The 21,626-nt window shown below is 34.2% G+C and overlaps 1 protein-coding gene across 1 annotated transcript in view; it reads right to left on the bottom strand.

Moving 5' to 3' along the window:
• The window catches only part of l(2)k05911 (CLIP and Tryp_SPc domain-containing lethal (2) k05911), a 37,999-nt gene that overhangs the window by 10,073 nt on the left and 6,300 nt on the right, over window positions 1-21,626 (bottom strand). Inside the window, exons 2-3 of the mRNA XM_072546711.1 lie at window positions 1,031-1,317; window positions 230-831 (exon numbers count right to left, since the gene is read on the bottom strand). Of these exons, the coding sequence (XP_072402812.1) occupies window positions 230-831; window positions 1,031-1,317 (889 nt within the window). The remainder of the gene's footprint in view (window positions 1-229; window positions 832-1,030; window positions 1,318-21,626) is intronic.

Raw genomic sequence — 21,626 nt, 5'->3', positions numbered from 1 at the left:
GTTTCACCAAAACCGCAGAAGATGAGAAAAACCTGAAAAATCCTGGAGAGAAGAAATAATTAAGATAATGAGCACAAGTGACGAGCCAATGTAATGATCTAATAGTATGGAAATGAGGCATCGGACAATGTCGCAAGACGTTGTGAAACGATTATATACCAACCTATATATTTTCTTAAGTCTAAAAAGTAATCTAATTCTATAAAACCAAATTTGAAACATAACTTACTGTGCTACACAATGCGCAGCTGATAGTATATGATTGTTATCAATCAGTGATCCCCCACAGAACTGTTTTCCGCCATTAAAAAGTGCTGCAATCCACGGCCATTCATTGACCTCAGCGTTGTGTCCCCCAACAATCCTCTTTTGATCTTGATATCCATTTTTGGCTCCACAGGAACCAATTGGAAGAACGGGCGTAGCAACAGTAGCTGTGGTGGGTTTACTAGTAGGTTTACTAGGAGGTTTGTATGTAGGTGGTTTGTACGTCGGAAAAGAAGGTTGGTAAATGGGATTAACAGTTGGTTGATATATTGGACTTACAGGCTTTTTGGAAGTCGGCGGCCAGGCTGTAGGGGCTATGGTAGGCAAGCCAAGTGAAGGAGGATGTGTCGGTAGTGGTGGAATGGTATTATCGGGTGAATGGGTAGGTAATGGGGGAGGCCAGTTAAATATTTGTGGAAAATAAGGTATTGCGCTATCATTTGTTTGTACTGCATCTATAACAGTATCTTCAGCTTCAACTATTGGAAGTTCCGTAGAAGCTGATCCTGGGGAAGACTCTGTAGGTTTTCCAGGATTTGGATTTGTACAACATACTCCAAACATCTAGACAATATAAGTAAGTTACGTATATTTTTATACAAAGGTTAGTACTTAAGTGTGAACTACTTAAACTTGATATAGAAGAATAAAAAAAATATTTATCATCGAAAATGATTAAAGTATTTTTTAAAATACTTATAAGGTTATTGAATATATGACATGCAACGATAACTGTTTTGAAATTATTCTTTATTTTATTTACCTGTCTGCCTTGTGCTGTATAATAGCTGCATGTATCGTACATCCCTAACACCCAGCTTTCAAAGTTGCCGAACTCTGCAATTTTAAAGAAGGGGTAACACTGTCGGAATGAAGTACATTTTCCTACAACTCCTTTCGCCGTGAAACATTGACCAATGGTTGGAATGTTCAAAGAGTTTGTACTGAAGGAGCTCCAAACTTGCGGTATCATGAAGGGGTTGTAAACAGGTATGGAAGGTCCCCTGAAATAGAACTGACGGCTACTTCTTGTTTCTTCAGGAAGCGCACCTAAAAAAGTGTAAGGTAAGTTTTAATACAATCATATAGTTATAAGTTTAGCAGTTATTGGTATTATCAGTATATCGAAAATATAACGTCTGATTCACATTAGCTGAATTATGAACATTCGTTGCATGTTAACAAGGCAAGAAAGAGGTTCTTTTATTTCCAATATACATCACATCGAAAAATTGCTGCTTTTAACTTGTTATCGATCGGAAACTCATAGACTCGAGACGATATTCAACAAAAAATGATAAGTATACTGCCCACACAACTATCTTATACCTTATAATAATACTAGGTGGGCAACAACTGGTATTGTCGTATTTCTAATATATTATATTCCATTGCCACAACTAGTAACCAACTTCAACAATACACCTACCTCTCCCGTACTTTTTATACAAGATAAACAAGAATTTACAAGTTTGGCCAAACTCTTCAATGAAGAAAATGAAATTTAAAAAAAAAACTGTAATTGGATACGTACGGAATTAATATTAACGGATAATACTAAAAGCACTTAAATTACGCAGAAAATATTGAGAAAAGTGATGAAAAAGATTAAAGAAAACAACAACGATATTATGGTAAAACTCATATTTGAGTCACTGAGATTTTCTTGGGATGGTCAGTTGGGCTTAATGTGAGGTAGAGAAATGGGTCTGAAAAGTTAGTAGAACACTTTTTTTTTATCGTATGGCAATTACAACACATTTAGAACAAAATTACAAACACTAGTAATATAGGTATATTACAAACTTTAAATAGTTAACAAACATCAAGTGTATTAATATAATCAATTGACTCTGAAGTTGCAAACAGAAAGTCTTCAGGGCTACCATTGTAGGATCTTGAGGGACACTCTTCAATAATGTGGTCGATGGTTTGGTTCTCCCCACAGTCACATTGAGGAGACGGGTTCTTTCCCCATTTGTGTAGCATGTATGCACATCTGCCATGTCTGGTTCGGAAGTGCGTTAACTCGTCGTAAATGTGGAGGTGGGATGTGACTTAATACTGGAAGCCATTGGGTGGAAGTTGATTTAATTATACCAGCTATCATCCTCATAGTGCTGTGCAGCTGAGTGTCGACCTTTTTTACGTGGGGGTTGTGTAGCCAAACTGGAGCACAATATTCAGCGGTCGAGAAAAAAAGGGCTAGGGCAGTAGAGCGGAGAGTGGAAGCCGATGATCCCCAGGTGGTACCGCAGAGCTTCTGTATAATGTTATTTCTTGTACTCAACTTTTGGGCAGTTTTTGTTAAAAGCTCTTTAAATAATAACGTTCTGTCTAGTGTTACGCCCAGGTACTTCGGTGTTTTGTTGTGGGTAAGTGTGGTATTTTCAAACCGTATGTTGAGTTCCTTTCCAGCAAATTTATTGTTCAGGTGAAAGCAACTAACTTCTGTTTTGGATGCATTTGGTTGAAGTCGCCACTTGCGAAAAAATTTGCCCAATATATATAAGTCTGCCGTCAGAACTTCTTCAGACGTTTCTAGTGTTCTGCATTGTGGTGTAGTGAAGGCCCAGTCATCGGCGTATCCGAACTTTCTTGATTGTGTTTCCGGCATATCTGCTAGGTATAAGCTAAATAGTAGTGGAGAGAGCACTGACCCCTGTGGTAGGCCATTCTTAAGTTTCTTTGGTGGGCTGATATCTGTGCCCATCACTACTTGAAACATTCGGTCGATGAGCATGCTATCTATTAGGCGTGCTATTGGTTTACAGGGGATTGCACGGAGGATTTTGTATATAAGGCCCTCTCTCCATACTGTATCGTAGGCTGTCGAGAGATCAATAAATACCGCTGAAGTTTTAAGTCTTCTTTGAAAAACCGCTTCGATGTAGGTGGTGAGTGACATTACCTGGTCCGCGCAGCTTCGTTCTGGTCGAAAATCCGCTTGTTCGACTGGGATCACCTGGAACAGTTCTGTACTGATTCTATTATATATAAGTTTCTCTAACAGTTTCTAGATGGCAGAGAGAAGCGCAATTGGTTTGTAGTTTTTTAGGTTGTCGGCGGGTATGCCTGGCTTTAGTATGGCTATTATCTTAGAGCGCTTAAGTTCTGATGGAATATTTCCAGTTTCCATGATGTCTGTGAAAAATCGAGCCAGCCAAACTTTTGTATACTTGCCACAATTTATTAGGAATTCAGGGTGAATATTATCAAATCCTGGTGCTTTTGCTGGCTTAACGTCTTTAAGAGCCTCTGATTATGTCTTTACTGGTGAATGGGAGGGAATGCTCCGTTTCATGTGGCTACATGTTTTAAAGTTTTAAGTTCTCTCTTTACGTAGATGGTGTGTGCTTTATCCTTTGGTGCCCTGGATGTTTTTACTATATTTTACGGCTGCCTCTCGGCGTTTCGTACGGAGACCACTCCCTAATTTTCTTAGTAATGACCATGACTGTCTGCTTGATTTCTGGAAGTTTAGACTTTCTACTGTTTCGGTCCACTTTTGGCTTCTAGCGGCGTTTAGGCTGTACAGTAGTTCTTCTGCTATTTCTTGGTCGCCAGTTTCAAGAAAGCTCTGATATAATTCCTCGCTATTTTCCGACCAGCCAGGGATATATTCTTTGCGATAGCCTCTTGGTATGTGTTTTTTGGCTATACTTAGCACGGCACCAACAAATCTGTGGTAGTTTTTGATATTAGGTGTAATCCACCCTAGGCATTTATCCCAGTATATATCCAGTAAAACACTGGAACATCAGTTTAGGCTTAAATATGAAGTAAGTACCAGTGTAGGAGGCAGAGATACTTAGAGTAGAGTGATACTTTTGAAACATTTAGAATATTATATTATATTATAAAAGGGATTAAGACATTACTCAGAGCACCAGAATTTAAGTTTTAGTTTTCATATATTTATATTAAGTGAAACTCATGTTGAGGAGGTCTCTAGCTTTGTATTCAATAATTTATTTAATAGTTTCAGGACATTTATTGTGCATGCCACTAGGACAAGCACATTTGGTAGGGCTAGTGGGGGAATGATCTGTGGGATAAAGCCGGAATTTAAATCTAGGTATATCGAGATATAGAAATAGATGATGGTATTAGACTAACTATTTTAACTCATGGTTTCGATATAGTACCAGTATATCTAAGGCCAGTGGAAGAGTGGGAGAGAGTTTTTTTTTAATTTAGAAAGGGTTGTTGTTGACATTACGGAACAGATAGGTGAAGAGTCCATTGTAATGATTGGAGATGTATATGAAAGGGGAAGGTCTAGTCTGGATATAGCAATAGAAGGGCAGAGAGTACTTTGGTGTATTGGAACCCGTAAGAACTTCTAAGGAAAAAATATCCAATGCTCATGAAAGGAGGATAATAGGGCTTTGTGAGGAAAATTATATGGTAGTTTTAATAGTAGGACTCTAGGAGATCATGAGAAAAAATTTACTTTTATAGTTACTTCTGATAGCTCTGCAATAGATTTGTCTTGCATTTCAAGGGGATTAGTGAAGAGATTAGGGATTTCTCAGTAGGTTGCGAAAACTTATCAGCCGATAAGAAAGCCAATAGAATTATCAGCCGATAATCCTGCAGCTTAAGATGGTGAGGGATCAGGAGCAGGTGCGTATTGAAGACATTTTACCATTACTTACTACCTAAACTTAAGTGGACAAAACAAGATGAAAGAATTTTTTAAAAATAATACAGAGGAACGTATTCAGGGGCTAGACGTGAACATTATGAAGCGAGAAAGTTTTGTTGAGGAACTGCAAAGAATCATTAAGGAGATTGCCGAGAAGGGGGAGCAGGTAAACAGAGAGGTAAGAGAGGGGGTAATAGAAAAGATAGACAAGTATAGTTTGATCGAGAATGTGTGAATTTGAAAAAGCAGGTAATGAGTTTCCTAAAAATATTTAGGAAACCGAGCGGAGATTATGTGAGGGATATGTATTTGCAGAGAAGAGAGTATAAACAGACTTGAAAAGTAAAAGCAAAAAGAGGGTGTATTGCATAAGAGTGACAGAGGATCTAAGTAGACCACGTGACTCTAAAGAGTTTTGGTCTTTGGTGGGAGCTTTTAAAATTAAAATAAGTTCGAGATATGCATCAATCTCTTTATAGACATTTCATCTGCACTTTTTGGGTCTCCTAGATCCAGCACTTATATTGGCGACAAAAGTATGGATGGGGATTGATGACAGAATTAGATGTGGCGTTCACAAGCCTAAAGAATAATAAAGTACCCGGCACTGGTCGTATACAGGTCGAGTTATAAAACTATTTTTGTTACTAGTAAATCAAAGTTACTGGTTTACACAAGAAATGTTCGACATATGATGTAATGAATTACAGGGGAATAAGTTACCTGAACGCAAAAGCAAAGCTGTTTTCGTCTTTGTTACTAGGCAGAATAAAAAAGTGGGCAGAGTCAGGGATTTTACTGGAATACCAGGCAGGTTATAGAGAAGGATATTCTACAGTAGATTAACTGTTTAACTTAACAAGTATAATTAAAATACGAAGAGCAAGGGATTATAAGGGATCTTTCTGCATTTTTAGAAGACAACCCCATACATGATTTCCTAGGAGGAAGCGTTGATTTAAATGGATTTATCATTAGAATATCGTTTTATGCTGATGATATGGTGGTGTTAGTAAGCCGTTCGAGAGTTTTACAAATTATGGTTAATAAATTAGGTGAGTATTGTAGGCTATGAAATTTAAAGATCAACATGGGCAAGTCAAAAATTATGGTGAAATTAATACCGCGGCTATTTTTTAGTGCCCACTTTAATGAAAAGCTATGAGCGGCTAGAGCAGCTATAAACATGACTTTAGCTAGGACGAATCTTCCATTATGATCTAAGGTACGCAAATAAGAATAATAATATTCAACATTTTCTTTATGAAAAAAAATGTTGAATATTCCGAGTTACTGTCCAAACTACATGTTGGATTTAGAAACCAGCATAAAGCATGTGTATCTATTAACGATGAGGTTACGTAAAAATTATGTCAAGAGTGCTAAAGTATGAGGAAGGACGTCAACATTTCTTCTTCAGAAAATGATAAGAGCTAACTGTGGCTGGAGAAGAGATTGGAAAAACTTGAGAGAGAGAAGGGGAGTGGAATAGAAGAGAATAGAAATATGCTTTATTGTCACTGAAAATTGTACAATTTTATGGACAAAGCTTACAAAAAGTCAAAAAAATAACAATGATAATTAAAATTTACTAAATCATCAATATCACAAAATTAAAGGTAATAAAATATAATACATTTAATTACCATTAAAATTAAAGGTAATACAACCCATTTGCAAAATTTAGCTAAATTGCAAATTGCATAATAAAACCGTACGAACTAGTTTACGAATAAGTTTAAGCTACTGCATGTGAATACCTAACTATATTTAAAAATACTTTGTTGCTTGTACCTAAACGTACTGTAATTTCTCAGTTATTCGTTAAGAAACTCTTCCACTAAATAATATGGTCTTTCAGATAGATAGGTTTTTGTCAATTTACGGAACTTAAGAAAAGAAGTTGTAGATTTAAGTTGCAAAGGGAGATGGTTGTATAATTATTTTGCGGAATATAATATAGATTTATTAGATAATATACTAACTCAGTGGACGGGATCGGTAAATATACATCAAAGCTTGAATTTCTGATCGAGTAGTCATGATTAGGTCTTGCTGGAAAACTCATAGGTGTTAACGAATTAAGCAAACAGTTTCTAGAATATATAGAGAGGGAAGAGTTAAAATCCCGTGATTTTTGAAGTAGTTTCTGCAATGTGTTATTCTACTGAGACCAAAAAGATACCGTATTGCTCTTTTTTGTAATTTAAAAATATCATCAGATTGGGCAGGTGTGCTAGAACCCCAAAAAGGAAAGCCATATCGAAGATAAGACTCGAACAAAGAAAAGTAGGTATGTTATTTTGGAAGATGCTAAATTGATTTCCTTTGAAACAGATCTTATTGCATAGCAGGCTGAGGCTAGTTTCTTACTTAACAAATCGATATGAAGGGACCATTTAAGGTTGCTGTCTATAAAAATAACAAGAAATTTTACAGAATCAACGATACAGATCTGGCTGTTATTAAGAAGCAAGGGTTGAAGAGCCCCTTTATAGGATAATGCTACTGTCTTATTCACGTTAAAACAGAGTAAATTAGAGTCGGACCAGGTTTTTATTTTAACTAGATCAGAAGTTATAATTGCATGAAGAGTTGCAATATTAGAGTTCCTCCAGGTAATACTGGTATTATCAGCAAAAAGAAAAATTTTTCCATCGATTTTTAAGTTAGTGATGTCATTTATAAAGATAAGGAAAAGTGGAGGACCCAGTACTGAAAATTGTGGTACTCCACATACAATGCTTTTGTGACTAGAGTGAGTATCATTTGCTCTAACTAGTTGTTTTCTATTCCTCAAGTAAGATTGGAACCAATTCAAAGAAATACCTCGAATTCCGTAGAAATTTAGTTTTTCTATCAAAATGTGATTTACACACACAATCAAAAGCTTTGACATAGTCACAAAAAAACAGTGGCAGTACAAGGATTATTAGTTAGTGCTTGATAGACCTCATGTAGTACAGAAAACATAGCATCGCTGGTACATTTATTAGATAAAAAGCCGAACTGACTTGGTGATTATATGTTGTTTTCAACGAGAAAGGACATAAGTCGGGCTTTTATAAGTCTTTCAATAATTTTGGATAGGACCGGTAGTAAGGCAATAGGTCTATAGTTGCAGACATTAGATTTTTCACCACCCTTATGAAGAGGAATAATAATGGCTGTCTTTAGGCACTCTGGAAATATACCTTTTTTAAAGGAATCGTTAGTTAGTGAGACCGGGACTTCCAACTAACTAACAAAATTTTTATGGATAGTCCATCAGTACCCCAGGAAGATTTGCTTTTGATACAACTGATTGTTTGAATCAGTTCAGATTTATCAAATGGTCTTATAAAGAATGAATTCCAGACCTTTTTAAATTGGGAAGATAGGAAATAGGATCTTGTTGTGGCAAAATAGCTGATGTTATAGTTTTACTCACATTAACAAAGTATTCGTTTAGATTTTCAGGGTTTGGAAGAGAAAATGTTTAAGCTGTGTTAGTTTTATTTCGAAGATCGTTTATTATGGGCTAAGTTTCTCCTGCAACATTTTTAGAGCTTCCCAGACGATTCTCATAGTACATTTTTTTAGCTGTTATAGTAAATTTCTGATGTACAGTAGTGAACGCATATTCTTAGCTAATATGCGGATACCTTTGGTAGTCCAGGGTTTGTGATGTTTTAATGTAATTATCTCCTGCAACATTTTTAGAGCTTCCCAGACGATTCTCATAGTACATTTTTTTAGCTGTTATAGTAAATTTCTGATGTACAGTAGTGAACGCATATTCTTAGCTAATATGCGGATACCTTTGGTAGTCCAGGGTTTGTGATGTTTAATGATGTAATTAAAGGAAATGCCTTATTGAAAATACAGACAGAGTGAAAAGAAAGGAATCTTTGGGTGGATAAGCTGGAGCAGGTGATAGGAGCCATTCGTGCTGGGACTAAGGAAAGAGCATTGAAGAGAGCAACTGAATCAAATTTCTGCAAGCATTATATAGATTTAATTGGACTCGCCGTTGACATGGGTTATATAAGTGATGAAGTGTATTTTAATTATATAAGGTGGATTTTAAGATTAGATATGGTGTATTGTATCTCAATGATAGGCCTGGTAGGGCTGATGATAGGAATATGTGTGATTTGTGTAATGAGAGGGAGGTGGAAGACATTCTGAATTTTGTGGGGCAATGCTTGGTACTATTTGAATACAGGATGAAGTGGTTCAGAACAAGTAGATTGGAAACGAAAGAATTGTTGGAACTTATGAGAAGTTTGGGCTGGAGGGAACTAGTTGGATACGCAAGGGATGCACGGAAGTGTAGATACAATCTTATGTTGTAAATACAGTAAACTCTAAAGTTGCAACGATTAATTTTATTTGGTGTGCTAACTAGGGGGTGATTTTCACGATGTTTTTACCAAAAAAAGGGGCCAACTTTATTTTGAGCGTAACTCTCTTAATTTTGAGGCTTAGAAAAACAAAAATAAAGCTTTCTTTAAACACTGTCAAAATGTTTTAATGAGTTTTCCCTGAAAAGTGCCTTATTTTTTGGTTATTTCACCTTGAAATCTTCGATTTGGAATTTAACAATAAGAATCTACTTTTGATGCTCTACAACTCTGCTTCTAGATGGTCTAAAGACTTTGTAAGCACAGCTTTTTATTTTGTTTTGTTTATAAGCTACATTTTTGCTATCTTTTTAGACTATCTTTTCAATAAAATACTTACTTTTTAAGTTAAAACCGTCTGAAAACATGGTTTATATTAAAAAAAAATGAACATTTACACTCACAAATAACTGAAAAAGTATTAACTTTGAAAATTACTCTCCAAAACGGTCATTTACTGGCGTAATACACCTACATCCACACACACGCTCATTCACACATACACATACACCCTCACGCACGTCCAAGCAAACATACAGTCATAAGACGCACACATTACAGCAAATAAAATATTGATCTCTATGTCATTGACCAAAAATTTATTCTATTATACCACGGTCACGATTTACTATAAATTTGTTAATGGAATTCAAGACCGCATAATCAGATATATTACAAAATCGAGTTCAATAATCTGGTTGTTATTGATTTCTTTTGATGTTTTGTATTCTACCAATACACTATCTCTGTGAATATAATTGGAAGTCAACAAAACAATCGGCTGTGGTTTGTGGAGGGCACATTTCTTCGTATTCTAGTAGCCAATGGCGCGTTAATTATTTTTAAGAAAAGTAAGTTTACATGAAATAGATAGTTTTAAAAAATATCTGTCAAAATTATGATCTTACCATGAACCTCGACGAAAATTAAAGGTGTTTATTAAAATCAACAATATAACTTGTACCTAATACACCAGTCTATCTGGGAAAAAATCATTGATTTCACCTAAAAATCTTATACAGATATTTGAAGGTTCCAAAAGGTATATGAGGGGTAGCTGATGAAAAATCCGTGAAGAGGTATAGCTGATTTTGCTTTGTTTTTGTTTTAAACAATATTCAAAAGTGAAAAAGTCATTGTTGCATATAAAACGTTTCTTATGCAGTTTAGAGAAAAATGGTTTAAATAAAAATTGTAGATCTTAAAGTGATCTTTAATTTGTGAGTTTCTTAATTAAAATACATAAAGAATTTAGCAAGATAGTTGTAAAAAACTTTGTAGTGATTTATAAACGTTAATAACTTTGTTTTTTGCATAACGGTATTTTATATAACTATATAAAATTGTGGCAGTTAATGGGTTATTAAAGTGTGCTAAATTTCAAATATATCCACCGAATATTTTATACAGGAAAAGAATATCAGAGAAGATCGCTGGGAATGAAATATTAGAAAACGATAACATCGATGAAAGAGTTATACAGAAGTTTTGGGGACCCTGACGTTGTAAAATGTATTAAATTAGCACGCCTTCGATGGATAGGACATGTAATTAGGCGAAATGAAGATGCAACGATCAGAAAAATTTTCGACCGAAGAGGACTAGTGGGAAGACGAGCCAGAGGAAGACCAAAACTTAGGTATCAAGATAACATAGAGGATGATTTAAAATCCATCGGAGTTAAAGCATGGAGAAGAGTTGCCGGGGACAGGGGCGAATGGAAGATTGTTCTGAAGAAGGCTTTGGCTCATAACGAGCTGTAATGCCACTGATGATGATGAACCTCGATGAAAGCTGGAAAACACTGAAAAATAAAATAATTAACGCAGCAACAGAATCACTTGGAGAGAGAAAAGTAATGAACACTAACATATCAAAAAAGAAAACACCATGGTTTAGAGAGGAAGTGAAGATAAAATGTGAAGAAAAGAAGTAAGCCTTTTTATAATACAGAAAGCAACAAACACAACCGGCATACAACCACTATAAACGAATCAGAAATGAAACGAATACTTTAGTTAGACAAATAAAAAAGGAACACTGGTAGAACACTGGCAGATGGAACACGATTTCTACGGAACACAAATAAAAATATGGAAAATGATCAGAGGACAAAGAAAAGAGATGAACGAACTAATAAAAACGAAACACATTCAGAAGGAAACATGGGTAGACTATTTTCGATCCCTATTTGCTAAAGCTGACGATAATGAACCACCAGCACGAGACGACGACAAACGAAGAAATAAATATTGAGGAGAAAGAGATAAATGAAGCATTAAGAAAATTAAAAATAGAAAATCACCAGGAGAGGACAGAATACCGAACGAACTTCTAAAGTACGGAGAACCAGATCTGACCAAACAACTATTAAAACTAATCCAAAAAATAATAGAACAAAACAGAATTCCTTAAGACTGGAGATCAAGCATCCTAACCTTCTTGTTCTTGTGCCACTCCTATCGGAGATTGGAAATCATCAAAGCTATCCCGACCTTGTTTACAGCTGACCTAAAGAGTTCATTAGTGGCACAGCCAAACCACTCTCTTAAATTACACAACCATGACATTCTTCTACGGCCTGGATTTCGTTTTCCTTCTATTTTTCCTTGCATTATATTTTGAAGTAATGCGTATTTATGTCCTCTCATCAGGTGACCCAAATATTTAAGCATCCTAATACCTCTCTTCAAAAAGGGAGAAAAATCAGACCCGGAAAATTACAGAGGAATTAATTTATTAAACACAACACTAAAATTAACAACCAAAGTGATAACAAATATATTGAATAAAATTATAATACTAGCAGAACAACAAGGTTTTAGGTCGGGAAGATCATGCACCGACGCTATATTTATAATGAGGCAAGTGCAAGAGAAATCATTAGAATACAACAAACCGGCATATCTATGTTTCGTGGACCTTACAAAGGCATTTAACCGGGTACGTTATCCACTTAATGTATGCTAGAGGAATATCCAAAACGATCGAAAATATCTACCAAAACAACACAATAAAAGTAAAAGTAGAAGAAAAACTAACCGACCCTATTGAAGCTAGCAATGGGATAAGACAGGGAGATTCCCTGAGTCCTCTATTGTTCAACCTGATTATGGACGAAATAATAAAAAAAGTAAGAACCAAAAAAGGATACCAAATGGGAGAAAAACAACTTAAAATAATCTGCTATGCAGTCGACGCAATACTACTCCCTCAAAGTGAAGATGATGTACAAGGTATGCTGCACCAATTTAATATAACCGCCAGAAAATTTAACATGTTAATTTCTCCCAAAAAGACAAAATACATGGTTACAAGAGCAAATTTACTAAGATGTAAATTGGAGCTGGAAGGTCAGGTAATAGAACAAGTGATGGAGTTTAAATAGCTAGGCATCAAATTATCTAGCTACGGAAAGCTCGAAACCAAAGTGGAAGATCAAGTGAATAGAGCAAACAGAGCCGCAGGTTACCTAAATGAAACAATATGGAGAAAAAAAAATATCGGGAAAGAAACGAAAGGCAGAATTTATAAAACAGTCATCAGACCAATAATGACATACGAGGCAGAAACAAGACCTGACACAGAGAGGACAAAAAGGATGAAACCGCGGAGATGAAAACACTATGGGACAGGGCTAGAAGTACAGATATACGACGTATATGCAAGGAGGAGAATATCAAGGACTGGGTAAGAAATAGAAGAGTAGAATGGAACGATCATATAAGCCGAATGACAACAAATAGAGTAGTAGAGACGGCAAGAGATAGTTACCCAATAGGAAGACGATCAGTAGGAAGACCACGAAAACGATGGAACGACAATTTACTGGAGGCACATTGAAAAACAGACAGTCTTGTCTACATAAAAAGAAGAAAAAGATGATAATATGCTATTATTTTTGGCACTCAAAGATTTCAAATAATGCAATTTAAAAGTAATATATTAATGTCATAAAAAACGTAATTTATAATTTTTTTTTTTTATTAAAAGTCAATTAATTCTTTTTCTTATAATTACTGTTTTTCAAATACTGCTTCCCATATACCTACATATTCATTAATGGCACTTAGAAAAATACTTTATCAGGATCATTGTATTGTTATAAAAATAATTATTAAACAGAATTAAATAATTTATTGGAGGATTAAATTTATAAACGTTTGATAGAAAGGGAGTGGGTGAACTTAAACGAGTGGACACACCCTGAAATAAAATCCTGACTACGTCACTGTAATGCATGTTCACTTACTAATACACATTGCCCTTTTTCTTTATTTTTACCCAAAGTTATTTCAAACGTAAATAACTATAATCGTAGGTAGTCTGCTTTATGTATTTTCTTCTTTCTAATTTGTTTTAAGTCCAAACTTTCATGTCCTTCTTATTATGTTCCGCCATTTTTTGGTTTTTTTCCATTTGCTGTTACTGAAGTCAAATCATCTTTATAATCCATACTATAAGTCATTTTAAAATTGTCTCTATTTTAATTGTATTACATCTTTTCACTTGTGTTCACTATATTTTAAAATACTATGAATATAGGATAAAGATACTCTTAATAAAAAAGCAATAAGCAAAAATTATTAATGTCGTATTAATTAAAAAATAAAGTCTTGTCACGCAAATTTGTTTCATACTGTATTATATCTTAAAGTCGCACGAAAGAGGTGAATGGTCGTAGTGACCTTGACAATGAGTTCCAATTGATTGTAAACGTTGACCAACAAGTTGACAAGAAAAATTGTTTTGCTTTTAGAGTAAAGAAGACTGTACATAATTGCAATAAAAAGTAAAAGCTACATTTGAAGGTGGATTAACAAGGTATAATTGTATAACATTTATTGAATAAATATCAGTCATTGTTTACACAATATATAATAAGTTTTAAGAATAAATATTATATCCAAAAATTATTTTCTGTTAGATTACACAGGTATCGGAGGGGTTGTTCTTTTGCTGGTAAGAGCAAACCATTAAAATCTCCGATAAATGCCTAGCTGATAGCTGACGATTTAAAAAGTCAGCCAAAAGTCTGCCAACTAATTCTACCTTCTACGTCCACGAAGACATAAGTAGCTTAATCCCCGGAAATATATGGAGTACTATAGGAGTACCTTATATAGCAAAAAGAGGAGGACGAAAGGCGGGTTTTGGCGCATTATTATCGGAACGCATCAGAGACCCTTACCAACCTGCACTGAGGCAGGGTAGGGAAATGTACGCCTCACAACCCCTAACATAAAAGACACATTTAAATCATGGCCCTTATTCTCCGTAGGTCAAAATGACCCTGAGCTGGGTATTTTCGGGATCAAGCCAGGAGGGCAGAGGGTGCTTAGAATCCCCGGAGTCTATATATCCTGTAATATATATATATATATATATATATATATATATATATATATATATATATATATATATATATATATATATATATATTACAGGATCCAACTTGTAAATACAATACACTTTGGAGACTTGCTATATATAGATATATATAGCAAAACTGGTAGGAATATATATCTAAAAGTAAATAACAATTTATTGTAGTGGTGTATCGGGTATGCGGTCTGTTATTTGAAAAAAAAACTCTTTTTTCTTTTATTTCTCTATATTTCGCTGATTTTTTGTCAGCTTCATCAGAAGACAACTAAAATATGGTTAAAATTTGTATATTGTTTTACATTGTTTTATTGTTTATTCTCACCTTATATTTATACAAATTTTAACCATATTTTAGTTGTCTCCTGATGAAGCTGACAAAAAATCAGCGAAATATAGAGAAATAAAATAAAAAAGAGTTTTTTTTCAAATAACAGACTGCATACCCGATACACCACTAAAATAAATTGTTATATATATATATATATATGTGTGTGTGTGTGTGTGTGTGTGTATGTGTCTAAAAAATAATAGAGAAACGTTAACGAACGACACTTATTTAAAAAATTTAATCTATTCCACTAAAAACAACCAATTTGACGAGGAAATACTAAAAATTAATTTAATATAAATTTCAAAAGACAAAAAAAGTAGAAAAGGCTAAAACGAGACAAAAATGCTAGAAATTACAGGGTATTTAAAAAAACACATTCTTCAATAAGAGTCTTCAATGTAGAGATTTATTTGCAAGCAAGATAGATGGGAAGCCCATAATATACATATTTGTATATTCCTTATGCTATTAAAATTTTAAATGTTCATCATCGACTACTAATGAACTACCTGAAATCCGTTATGTACTGCTTTAAAATGATTTAAGATCAGTTTGGAATATTTACTTGGGAATCGACTACCGTTAACATCACATAAAAAGAAGAGTTTGCAACAGTTAAAGTAACTATGTAAATGAACCTAACTACTAGTTACAAAAAAATATCAAACACGCAAAGAAAATATCAAACAAAAATTCAAACAAGGATTTACTTTAGTGTGTCAGAAAATCAAGAGAGCATTGGGGTGACATTTGACGTAAACAAGAATTTAAGAAAAAAGAACTTTAAGGCCATTGATTAAAATAAACAAATAAGTATATCGATGATGTACATAGACGCATCTACAGTTACCATAGAAACGGAAAACCAGTTTTCTATGAAACCAGGTATAAAGTATGTGAAGAAATACCAAAAAGAAATAAATTTATGCTCTGAGGTGATGTAAATACACTAATATAGAAAAAACAACACCCAACACAAATAAAAGGAAGTGAAAAAGAAAAAATGCACGAAATAACAAATGACAGTGGAAACATAATCTGCCTATTGGCTTGCTAAATGAATCTAACATGCCTAACAACAAAATTTGAATACGCAAAAAAACATACAGTAACTTAAACATACCTTAGAGGTTATATTAAAAACCAAATTGACAACATATTTACTTAAAGAACAATAAATAAAACAGTCATGGATGCAAGATCTTATAAGGAATCAGACGCAGATACTAACCACTGCCTAGTTATATATTATAAATGATTAAATTAAAAGGCAGGCTTTACGGCAGGAAGATTATGCATAGACCACATATATACACTGGAACAACTGTTGGAAAAAAAAGCAAAAAATAGAGATATAAATTTGGCATTTGTGGACCTGAGAAAGGCGTAAGACTCTGTACCAAGGTCAGAACTATGGGATTCAATGTACAAATTAGAAATACAGACGGAACTCATAGAAGCTACAAAAGCTCTGTATAAAAAAAAATAAAGTGTCCATTAAAATGGGAACAAGAATCATAGGAGACTTCACCATAACAAAAGAGCTCCTGCAGGGTTGTTCCACATCTCCAACCCTATTCAAAATATACTTAGAGAAAGCCTTAACTACATGGAAAAGAAAATGCGAAGGCATGGGAGTACCGGTACGGAACGAATACCTATATACGTTAAGTTTTGCAGACGATCAAGTTGTGATTGCACAAGACCAAGACGACTTCAGCTACATGATAAAGAAACTACAAGAAGAATATACCAAGGCTGGCCTAGATATTAACCTCGCGAAAACAGAGTACCTATCTACAAGTGAAGAAGACATAGAAGATCTACAGATTGATGACAACGTAACAATCAAAGGAAAGGATAAATTCAAATACTTGGGGTTTATAATCACGAAAAAGGCAACAACAGAGGAAGAAATTACACAAAGATTAGGACAAACAAGAACAACATTCCAACAACTTAACTCAGTATGGTGGGATAGACACCTAAATATGAAGACAAATACACAGATTTATAAAACATTAGTGCGAAGTATTATGACATATGGGGCTGAAAATTGGATCATAAACAATAAAAACAGCAGTAAGATAGTAGCAACAGAGATGGAATGCCTGCGAAGATGCTGCAGAGTAACAAGAATGGATAGGAGAAGTAATGACGAAATAAAGCAAAGAACATCAATAGAAACAGACATACTAACATATATAGAACAAAAAAGACTAAAGTGGTATGGACATGTAAGAAAAACTAGCGACAGTATATGGATCAAGAGAATAACCGAATGGAACCCCATAGGAAGGAGGAAAAGAGAACGACCCCGAAAATCCTGGAGTAAGAGAGGCCTAAACGATGGAGAATGAGACAATAGAGAGAGATGAAAACGGTTGAGCGAGGGAAGGCAGTGAATACTGTAGAATCCCTGAATATATATATATATATATATATATATATATATATATATATATATATTAACTTAAAAGTATCAAGGAAAAATAAAAAAAATTGGTTTAGAAACCCAAGACCCCCTAAACCTAAAATTTAGAAACCTGAGAAAATGAAATAATAATAAAAAAATAAAATGAAACAATGACAACACAATTACAACACGAAATAACACACACAACAAATGTAAAAAAAAAAATTGGAGAAAAAGCACGAAGAGCTTAAGAGCGTAGGCGCAAATTTTCGTGCCAATGCTTTTTAAATGCATTAATTTCATAAGCATTTTTAAAAAATTTAAACGCAGAATGAAAGATTACATTATTATCGGGGGCTAAAAGTCCCTTAGAATAAACAAAAAAATATTTTTAAGTGAGATATTTGAAACTAAAAATCACACTAAATTATCTCTTCTTTTTTACCCCTGTAACTTATTAAGATAAACATTATAGAAGTTCTCAGGGACTTTTGGCCCTCGGCAATAACCTAATCTTTCATTCTGCGTTTAAATTTTTCAAAAATACTTATTAGTTTTCTCAGGATTCAAAAAAAATGAATGCATTTAAAAAGCATTGGCCCGAAATTTCGCGTCTACGCGAACAGAATTAATTACGAAAGTAGAAAACAGAAGTAAGATGTAGAAGTACGATGTAGTGTAAGAAGTAAGTGTACTAGATGAACCCATGAGTTATGGAGAAAACGACTTATATCAACAAATGCATATGCTAATAAAACAAATATGGACACAAAACAAAATCCTGGTGGATTGGAATGTAGGATTAATATCCCCCATATATAAAAAAGTCGATAAAGAAAATTCTAAAACTTATAGGGTAATAATACTTAGAATTTTTTTAAGTATTTAATTAGAGAATTTAATGCCAAAGTGGGAAAGAGAAACGGCAAGGACCAAGTCATGGAAAAGTATGGAGTTGGTGATAGAAACGAAAGGGGAGAAAGACTAATTCAGTTTGCACACTACTAAAATATGCCTATTGTAAATACATTCAGAAAAAATCAAACAGAAAATAAACTTAAGTAGCACCAAATGAAACCACGAAGAACGAAATTGACTTCATACTAACCAACAAGATTGCTATAATAAAAGATGTCAGGGTAATAAATATATTTCAAACAGACAGCAACAATGGACTAATCAGAGCAAAAATTGTTCTAGATCTGAAACTAGAAAGAATAAAATTAATCACAAAACCAACAGTTACCGGTATAAATATTAATAACCTAAAAGAAAACTCAGATCTCTACCAAAGGACAATTGATAAAAGATTACATGACCAAATCGACAGCTCTCAATTAATGGAAATCATCCTTGATAGTGTCAAAGAAATCTGAGATCTGCAACAACAAAATGAATATAGTAAACTATCTGATGACCTTGGAAAGGTAGTTTACCGCCAGGACCTGAAAACCCGTATACTTCAATCAAGTATTTTAGAACGCTGATAGATGACAATATTTTCGACAATATCGTTTATCAAACAAATCTGTATTCTACCCAAAAGAACACCGAAAAATCTTTAAATGTGGACAAGAACGAAATAGAAGAGTTTTTTTTCAGTGTATGTTTGTTCATGTCAGTGTATGGTTTACCCTCAACTAGAATATACTGATGACATGTAGAAGATCGAAGGACACAACTGGAAGTAAGTGGCGCAAAATAGAAGACATTGGATTGATTTGGGGGAGGCCTATGTTCAAAGTTGGATTGCTTAAGGCTAAAGAAGAAGAATATACTGAAAAGCGTCTACTCGAATTTTAGTTGTTGCAAAAACTATGAGTTGGAATCTCTGGGAACAAATAAAAAACAATATCCACTTTAAGGACAATAGTCAGATAATTCCCGGAGATACAAAGTTATACAAAATTAATCCACTTTTAGAACCAGTTATAGCAAATTTTCGGAAAATTCCAATGACAGAAAAACTATCAGTGGATGAACAAGTTATTCCTTTCAAAGGAAAACATAGTCTAAAAATGTAAGTATATAAAACACAAACCAAAAAAGTGGGGCTATAAAGCGTTTATCCTTTGCGATACCAACGGAATTTTATATAATTTTGAACTGTATATTGGTAAAGAAGAGCATCCAAAATATTTACCAAATGTTGGAGTCAGCGGAAATGTGGTTCTTTGATTGGACACAATAATTCCAAGAAATGCTTACCATTTGATAACTGGTTTACAAGTATGCAATTGCAAATTGAACTGGACAAGTTGGATATTCCCTCTGTAGGTACGGTGCGTCCTAACAGATTGAAATGATATAATTTCTCTACCGACAAAGACATAAAAACGAAACGAAGGGGAAGTGTCGAAGAACTTGTCTACAAGATAGGAGGAATAACCCTTAGAGCAGTCAAATGATACGACAACAAGCCGGTGCATTTACTGAGTTCGTTTTTAGGCTCGTATCCTATAAGTCAATTTCAAAGATGGGACAAAGCAAAGAAAGAAACCATGCATTGTAGCATTTTACAATAAATGTATGGGCGGTGTGGACTTATGGACTCGTTGATGACTTTATATAGAACTAGGATTCGTTTTAAAACGTGGTACCTTCGCATTGTGTTACTTTTTTTGTAATTTTGTTAATTTTTTTTTGCAATTAAAACAAAAATTGTGTAGTACGGGGTTAAAACTAAAATAAAAAACTTTATAAACAAAGAGTTTGGGATAATAATAAAAATGAACAGAACAAAAAAAATAACATGATGTGTGTTATTGAATTTAATAAATTCGAAGAGAAATTAAAAGTATTGAAGGTCAAAGGTAAATTAACAGGATTATAAACAACACCGAGTATACATATAATGTGACCTGACACTAAAACAGATAGAAATACAAAGAAAACTTAGGAATATATCCACAAACGAAAGAGCAAGTCGGAAAAGGACAAAAGTCGGTTATGGATTCATAATTATAGAAGACACAAGATGAATTGGCACCAAAAAACAATCGGGGAAAGATAACATAAGTAGCTTACGCAACAAATTCACTTATCTCTTGTACAAACATTAGAAGATAAAATTCATGAACCTGCATTAGAAGCTATTGGAACAAAATAACGAACAAAACACAAAAACTGTTAGGGAGACATATAAATTATTATTTAAATGGGAATAAGCCACAATTAAAGGTTAAAATACGTTTATTGACGTTTCAATTTCCACTTCGGAAATCGTTCTCAAAATACAAACATTAGTGTTTTGAGAACGATTTCCGAAGTGGAAATTGAAACGTCAATAAACATATTTTAACCTTTAATTGTGGCTTATTCCCATTTAAATAGTAATTAATTTAAAATGCCACAAGAAAATAGCTTCAGAACAATATAAATTATTATTTATTATAGCTGGTGGAAGAAAAAAAACTTGTTCAATTAACGCAAAATAAAGTTTCTCAAGTAGTAAGATGTTTTTTAAAGTGTAATACGGGAAGTGTGATCGCCAAATGTAAGGTAACACATTTTAATTAATTAATAGATATAATTAGAACCAGATCGAAGGTACTGCCCCAACAGGCAGTGAGCAACACGTCAGGAGGAGAAGATAAAATCCCCCGGTGTTCTACAAAACTTATTTCTCAGGTGATTAAATGCCGAAGATAATGAGCCGAAAAACTATAACCGGTATAATATAACCTTTATTTTTTCCTGCTAAACCAGACCCTCCTCTATCATTTAGCGATCCGGAAGCGGAATAGCCGCTGTAAGGCCTGCATCACTTCCGAAGCACTACCTTTATTCATTCAATCTCCATTCATACACATCCACATTCCATTCATCAACAAGGAGGCTCCTTGTCTCGTTCCAGGTAGCGCGTAGAAGACCCTTATCGCTCCTAGTACGGCATCATTCCCAGACAGACATTTCCTCCTTTCCCACAGTCTGACTCACGCCTATCTAACTCATACAGTGTGACCCACTTCTCTAGCTTCAACTTCCAGCATCTTTTACTCTTACCCTTGCCGTTAATCCAGCTGTCTTTCTTCTTCTTCCTTTTTCTTGATCACTGCACGGATATAGCTGTGTATTTTAGTCCAACCTGATCTATTTTCAATCATTCTCTCAATCATTTCTCTCACTGTAACAAAATTCACACCTGTCTCTCTCTCCATTCTGTTCCTTTCCACTATCCATCTGCTG

Source organism: Diabrotica undecimpunctata, chromosome 10, assembly GCF_040954645.1.
Source record: "Diabrotica undecimpunctata isolate CICGRU chromosome 10, icDiaUnde3, whole genome shotgun sequence".
Classification (NCBI taxonomy): domain Eukaryota; kingdom Metazoa; phylum Arthropoda; class Insecta; order Coleoptera; family Chrysomelidae; genus Diabrotica; species Diabrotica undecimpunctata.
Note: the sequence above shows the minus strand (reverse complement) of the source record. Positions and strands in the feature narration are given on the sequence as shown.